Raw genomic sequence first — 8,036 nt, forward strand, 5'->3', positions numbered from 1 at the left:
GCAAATGGGTGGAAAAAGAGTTTGTAATTATATCAGGATTGGGTTGCTTTCCCGATCTCACCACAAGAACAGCACAACACTCGATCTCATGGGCTCCAAGTCCTTAATTTACTGTTTCGCCAGTCGATGGTTCTGGCTAAAGCGCAACCTCCACACCACACATGCGCTCTCGATGAGAAGCAGCTCTCACTCTGCGCTGTCCCCTCACGTTCTGACTCCTGGGTTATGGTTATTGCCCTCTTCACCCAAGCTTCACGCCCGACTTCCCATCCAAACCATCCCCACACCTCCATCCTGTCACTATAGTCGACCACCTCCCGTTTTTCATCGGTCTCGGGTTGTCACCCGCCCAGTAATTACTCCCCCCCCCCCCTCAACCGCCAAGCCTGTACCTGTTCTGTGTGCGTGTGTATGCGTGCATTGTTCCATACTACTAAATAATCATCAAGTAGTTGTCCCATTGAGTGACATGCCATGTTACCTAAAGAAACTGTAATGTGACCAGGCGTCCCGCTTTTAGGTCTTTGACCTCGCGTCCCACCTGCTCACAAAACGTTCCGCTTTCTCTAAAAGGTCGATCAATGTCCTCCTTGTATTTAAAATCTGATTACCGTACATTGATTCGCATCCGTGCCTTTGCTTTTAGCATTTGCCTATCGCCGTTTGATTAATAATTTCAAAGTTGTCTCCTATGTAGTTTGTCTGGTCACCTTATCTTAAACCCACGCTACTCTCCAAATCACGTGACAGCTAGTTCGTACCTGCAGTAGTATCGTGCTCCGTGCAGTCAGATGCAGAACCTGAGTAGGGCAAGGTTCGAGGAGGCGTAAAGAATATTTCAAGATCTAGAACTTCGCGAGTGAGCTCCGCAACATGGCCAGCGTCACCTCCATATGTCACGTGATACTTCTCGCAGGCATATTTACAATAGCGGTGTCTACTGACAAATCGAATTCTTCCGTAGAAGGTAAGGCGATCTACTCAAATAAAACATAGTTTACATAGTTAATGGCGTCTTTTAGTGGGTTTTTTTTTTGTTTTTGTTTTTTGTAGGATTTTTATGAAGAATTTTTAAACTATTGTGCCCAGGCCCGTTCCTAGCCCCTGCATGTGCTGCCCCTCGATAACGCGATCGCCACGGTTTTAATCAAAAGCGCGGGGCCCTATCGGCAGATGCCTCTTCTACCTGCCCCTAATCAAGGCCCTGATTGTGCACAGGAAAAAGATATAACTGAATTAATTCAGTGCTAATTAACAGAGATAATTTGTTAACAAAAATACACGCTTGACAGTGTTTTGCTCTGAATAACCTAATTCCAGCTAGAATTGAAGCAGAAAAGTCAAGAACTGCTTTTATATATTTAAATACGCGACAAAGTCATTTCATTCTTTGATTATAATATGTCACTAAGATTTTTCGTCTTGATTTTTGTGCATGCTATTTTAAGTCTTACCTCAACTAATGCCGAATGCCTTATATGCTTAGATTTTTAGAAAATTTCGTATTATGTATTATTTGTTTTTATGATTTATAACACATAGTCTCTCTCGCTCTCTTCCCTCATTCTCCCCCTCCCCCACATCCTCTCTCAGTCTCCACTACCACGTCTGTCTTTGGTCTCCCATCTGAAGTGATTCTATTGTAAAATGCGAAGAGGAAGAATGGCTAGTATTTTCATGTTGTGACTATCTTTCTCTAATGATTACTTTCAAAATTGGATTCCTCTATATAAACGTTAAAATCTTCACTTTTAAACAACAATCTGATTTAACACACATTTTCTTCAACACCAAAAGCAGTCTACACACAAGACAGAATTCTTTTGAAACTAAAAATGAATCGTAAATCGGCATGGTGATGGTAGCTTTTTCTTTCCAAGTGAAACCCCAGCGACGGCAGTGAGGAACACAATACTTAAATACGTGTTCAAATGTCTCAGTCTTTTCATCATGGTACACAAGGTAGACAAGGACAATATATAATTACGCGAAGCAGACTGCAAATGAGAGTGTAGAGAGTAAATTTCACCTGCTGTAACAAAGCCTTTTCTCTTAGATTGAGAGCTTGAGATGACGAGAGCCGTGTAAAGAAAACATTTGTTGTGGTCACCACAAACATTCGTAATGCTTGACGTTCGGCCTCGTGACACAGAAATGAGCAAACGGGTGGACTAGTGATGGGGTGAAGCATTGTACACGGGAAGCGCAAGGTGTAATCAGGTTGTGGTGCCCTGGACTGGAGTCTTCTTCTTTCTCACACACACACAATCACCTGCTCCCCACCCCATCTCTCGCCCATCTCTCCCTCCACTGCTGTGTGTATGCGTGTACACGTCCGTGTGTTTGTGACCTACATTACACAGAAAGAACCTGATAAACATCAGTTTTATTCATCGCCTCTAGCTACCTGCATTTTTAGGAAGCAAGTACAGCTCTCGACACACAAAGGCGAATCTATTCATTACAATTTTAGCGGCTTCAGATTATTATATTATCTTTAACATGAAGACTTTTTTTAAACTAAAAGATGTTTTCGTTAACTTCCATCCAGCTTAAAGTTGTACTATTCAAAACCAGATTATAAATCGGATAATTTCTCACATTTTGTTATAACAACAAGAAGGAACTCTAGGCTGATGAGGACAGATGAAATAATAATGACAATAGTTATTGTAAAACAAAGCGCAACAAAAGCTGATTTTACATCTATTTGAAGCTTCAAAAAGGAGTTTTTTTTCAGATATGTTTTCCCATGATGTTTACTGTCACATTCTACAGATATTATTATGGCCAACTGAGTTATAATTTATATCTCTGTCAGACTAGGTCAACATGTGAGGTGACTGTCAGTGTCAAGTATTTTATAGCTTCCTATGTCACGGAAAATATCGCTTTGTCATATATAACTCTTCTGGAGTGTCGGTTATAGTGTGCTTATATTGTTATTTATAGCATTACTCCTCTTTTTCTTTCTTTCTTGTGTTCATGCCCCATGCACACCTCATGGCCGATGCACAGGCACTCACGGGTTGTTACCGTCTCTCTCTCTCTCAGATGCTATGACTTGGAAGAGGCGGGCCTACAACAAGCTGCTGCAGACTGAAGACATTCAACCGATCGTCAAACGAGCTCGAAACGTTATCCTCTTTCTTGGCGATGGGATGGGCATCTCTACTGTCACAGCAGCCCGGATGTTAAACGGCGACGAGACATCGCTTTTGTACTTCGAGAACTTTCCAAATGTCGCCCTGTCTAAGGTGTCTTTTCCGTGAGGTTCTCGACCCATTGCCATTCAAATAAATGTCTCATCTTGACAGCTTTCTTGCACACTTATTTTAAAGGCTTAGTGGGGAGCAATTTTTTTTTCATAATGACTGACTTAAGCTGGGTTAATATTTCCAAAAATCTGGTGATGTGAATATGGGAGTACATGTACTTCGAGAGATTTAACCAACAGCAAAACGTTTTCCCGACTAGCTTAATTATTTATTCAACCATGAGCTGTCAGGAAAAATTTCAATATACCGAAAATAATCCAGGCTTGGCTTGAAAAGTTCTCCATGACCAAGTATCGGTTTTGTGCGGACTGTTTAGACTACTGTGCGGACTGCACGGTGACGGACTCGGCTGCCTCCTCCACGGCCTACCAGTGCGGGGCGAAGACTAACTCAGGCGTACTCGGGGTAGACGCACACGTGCAGCGTTCTAACTGCACGCAGTCACGTGCACCAGGTGTGGCCTTGACCTTCATCCTGGACTGGTCTCTAAGCGAAGGTAAGTTGTGAGCAAGGGAAAGGTGTGCACAAGGTGTGATGTTGTAAGACTTAGTAGTATTCTTAGAAGGAAGCAATGTGTTAATCCGACAGCAAGAATGAATTGAAAGAAAATTTGATTATAAGTTGCATATATATATAAAATAAAAAGGTTCTAAGAAAAACAATGTTCCAGGATTTTTATTAGGAACAGCTTACGAAACGTTATGCTCTTAAGACACAGCAATTATTATTTTTTCCCTCATATCTGTGTGTGTGTTCACTTCCTGAACGGTCTACGTGCTTAACGACTTTCTCCCTCCCATGTAGGTAAGTCGGTAGGCCTGGTGACCAATACTCGTGTTACCCACGCCACCCCTGCGGGGGCCTACGCCAACACACCTGAGAGAGACTGGGAGGGAGACGTAGATCTTACTCCCGACGCTGTGCAAGAGGGATGCCGGGATATCGCTCGCCAGCTGGTGGAGGACTACCCGCAAGTGCAGGTAGGTGAGAGTCTGGAGAAACCCAGATTAGAAACGTATTTCTCACGTAGTCTCACGTAGTCCTACGTTCCAGCCTTAAATAGAATCATCATCATCTTCAGCAGCAGCAGCAGCAGCAGCAGCAGCAGCAGCAGCAGCAGCAGCAGCAGCAGCATTGATTACCAGTGAGGGACATCTGACGACATGTCGATAAACGCAGAACCATGCGATTTGGCTCGAAAACCAGAATAAACCAAAAGTTAGATATTGGAGCGCGATGAAATAGTTTTACATGTTTGTTATCTACTGATCAAACAGGTAATTATGGGTGGCGGCCGACAATACTTCTAACCTGCTGATGAAATTATTCCGGGTACGGCTCAACTCAACTCTGAAAAGGGACGGCAAGATGGAAGAAACCTAATCAAGGTAAGAGTCACTTCCTGGTCGCTGGCATCGTCAAAAATCGTTAATTCAGTTCTGTCTCTCGTGTTAGTACATCGAGAGTATATCTAAACAGAAAATAAAAGTGCCATCATACCCATGCTGATTGTGTGTGTGTGCCAGAAGTGTTTTCTGTGGAAACCCGGAGATGTGCTTACCAATCCTCTTATGATGTGCAGGAGTGGAGTCAGAACCAACAAGATCTCAACCGAAATTCAGCCTACGTTTGGAATGCTGCTCAGCTTCGACAGTTGGACATTGAACTCACACATTCTATTCTAGGTAAATAATAGTAATTCTTAAGGTAAAAGTGGGGTGCAATATTTTTTTCTAATGGTCAGGTTCAGCTCAGTCAAGATATTATTTTCTCCTAAGATTTCTCCTACCGTTGTCCAGATATGCGCCTGCAGACATCTTTCTGTACAGGTCAAGGTAAACCAATAAAGGCGAGTAATATCATGTGAATTCTTGTAGGAGAGCACGTTCTTCTTCTACGTAGCTAGGACTGTGTCAACTATCATCAAAATGAGATAAACAGATAAATAATTTATTTCAGCCATTTTAGATAAGTGTTTGACAGTAGATATTCTAGACAGGTCACTTTAGAGGACACATTTCAACATTTTGAGTGATACAGAATGGGCTATATTTGGGTAAGTATCAAGATGAGACTTTCATAGAGACCCGATGTTGATGGTTTTTTTAAATCTAATAAAAATCTTTTCTAATATTTAACCTCGTCTAAGTTCCATGAGCATATAGGTAGGACGTTTTAAGCCATTTTGGCCTGACTCAGTTCACACATGCTGTCCACGTGGGTCACGTGGGGCCTTCTTTGACAGGACTGTTCTCACAAAGCCACATGGACTTCGAGATGAACAGGAAGAACGAGGAGCAGCCGAGCCTGACGGAGATGACCACGACCGCTATTCGCCTGCTTAAAAGAACCCCAGAGGTTTCTACTGCTTGTGGAAGGTCAGTTGGCTGCTTGCTTTGTTGGTGGATTTATCAAGATGATAATATTGACGGCCAGGTAGTGTAGCCAATCAGAATCCATAATAGGCTGTGACGTAGAGGGTACTGACGTCAGCGGTTCCTGTGTTGCTCACCAGGAGGTATGATAGACCAGAGTCACCATGACAACGTCGCCTACCACGCGCTCCACGACACCATAGCTTTCGCCAACGCCATCGAAGCCGCCGCCAGCCTGACGTCAGAGGAAGAAACACTGACTGTGATCACGGCTGACCACTCACACACAATGGTCATCGCTGGCTACTCGTCCCGGGACAATGGCATTCTGAGTAAGTTGAACTTTGAGGTTGTTCGGGAACAAACCATTAAACGAAACTTTGGGAAAATATTCTTCACCAACAGTTTATTGCTTTTACAAAGACATTTTTCATTGAATCGTGACACAGATTGATACAAGCATGCAACTAATGCATATATGACCCATATAGATACACATATATTTGTACATGTGTATTATGTAAGTATATATGTATATATTTAGTAGTCTGTTACTTTGTATGAGCCTTTCTCTGCGTTCTCGTTCATCATAATATGTTATAAATATGCTAATAATATTTTAAGGATTTTTTTTTTTTGAAGGAGGGCGATTGACTTTTCTTGGTTCTTTGCTTTCAGATGTGCAACAATGAGATCGTTGATGCCGGATGGACGGCCTTTTACTTCACTGCTGTATGGCGACGGGCCTGGTTACAGACACAGTGCACAAAGAAATGAAGTTACTAATGAAGAGTCCAGTAAGTTTCTTTTTTAGAAGTGCCACTCACACGTACCCCCGTGTAGAAGTACTGACTTCTATACCTCTCCTTTTTATACTTTTCCTGAATTTTCCAATTTAAAGTCTTTAAAGCAGCTGCATTTGCACAAATGATGTGCAAGAGAGAGATCCACACCACAAAATCAGAACAAATCAAGTTGCAAGTAATTTTAGAGGTTTACAAGTTCACTTACACACATTTGACAGTTTAGAGGGCTTCAGATGAGTCAGATGACCGTGTGAAAACATGTTTGCCATACCAGGCTTCCTCGTCTTAGGGTATATTTAAAAATCCTAATTAATTAATGACTATCTGTCCTAGACCTTAAGAAGGCCTTTTTGCAAATATAACCTAAAATTACAGTTATTTTTTACTTACTTTCACACAATTTAATTAAAAAATGAACCATTGCTTCTCACACAAACTTTATCATGACTTTGTATCTAGGAGATACTAGCTCCTTTAGAGTTGAATGATAGAATATTTTAAACATAGTGTTGTTCAAGAGTTAGCACAGTGACCACATGTCCTTTCTTTGTGTACCAGACATGGCGAACTACACCCAGGAGGCCGCGGTCCCTATAAGCACCTCCAGCCATGGGGGGGAGGACGTGGCGATCTACGCCAAGGGTCCGATGTCTCACCTGTTCCGCGGCGTGCAGGAGCAGAACTACATCGCCCACGTCATGGCCTACGCCTCGTGTGTGGGGCAGTACAAACGGTCCGGCAAGTGCCCCCAGACTAGTTACGATTACACCTGCGATTGGTGTAGAAGCTCTGCCCTGGTGGTCAACACCCTCCTGCTCGTAGTCGGTGCGTTGGTTTCTATGGTAACGCTGTAGGTACGAGTCACGCTGTGTCTGTGCCTCAGTTTATCTTTTCCCAACACACTATCACCTTCCGCACATCAGAAAACTGTCCTTCACCTATCCTTTTTACTAATTACTACCTTCTTCACTAATGTCCTTCTTCTTATTAACTTACATATCTACATTCTCGACAGATTCTGTCATACACTAACACATCCTCCATTATTGCCCTTTGTCTAGAGGTTACCTACCCGACAGGAAGCATTGGCATCTTTGTTAGTGTAGTTTGTGATCACATTTTGTTTCATTATGTCAGGTTTGTTTTTTGCTATTGAAGCTCTTACATTTTATTTGAAATGAATGATAATGTTAGGACTTTCGTCACATCTTACAATTAAAGAAACAACGAGATTAAACAAGAAAAGAGTGATTTAGAGATAAGGAAGATGAAGGATAAAGTCCATTTATTTATTCATCGGTCTTTATATTTGTACTGCTTTGTGCATTAGGCAGTAAAGTGTGTTGTAGGCTGTTACATGTTATGATGAAAGTGTGAAGAATAATACGTGTACTTAAGAAAATTATTAGCTGCTGATTTCAGTGTACATGCAGGTTTGTTAACAAGTACATGCATGAAATGTGTGTATGCAAAAGATCAAGAGTACAAATTCAGAAATAAATGCTTAGTATAAATATATATCTGGCTTCACGAAAGTTTGTAAATAAAAGACACACACACAGACCTTGCTGAAATTA

The 8,036-nt window shown here is 41.9% G+C and overlaps 1 protein-coding gene across 1 annotated transcript; it reads left to right on the forward strand.

The window, feature by feature from the left end:
* Positions 1-554: 554 nt before the first annotated feature.
* On the forward strand, positions 555-7,977 carry LOC112555578 (alkaline phosphatase-like). The gene is given in 9 exon segments (XM_025224014.1): positions 555-967; positions 3,055-3,257; positions 3,540-3,774; positions 4,083-4,258; positions 4,556-4,666; positions 4,861-4,963; positions 5,794-5,989; positions 6,296-6,450; positions 7,018-7,977. Coding segments are annotated over 9 exon segments (1,569 nt in total). The 5' UTR covers positions 555-873; the 3' UTR covers positions 7,314-7,977.
* Positions 7,978-8,036: the final 59 nt, after the last annotated feature.

This window comes from Pomacea canaliculata, linkage group LG2 (assembly GCF_003073045.1).
Source record: "Pomacea canaliculata isolate SZHN2017 linkage group LG2, ASM307304v1, whole genome shotgun sequence".
NCBI lineage: Eukaryota > Metazoa > Mollusca > Gastropoda > Architaenioglossa > Ampullariidae > Pomacea > Pomacea canaliculata.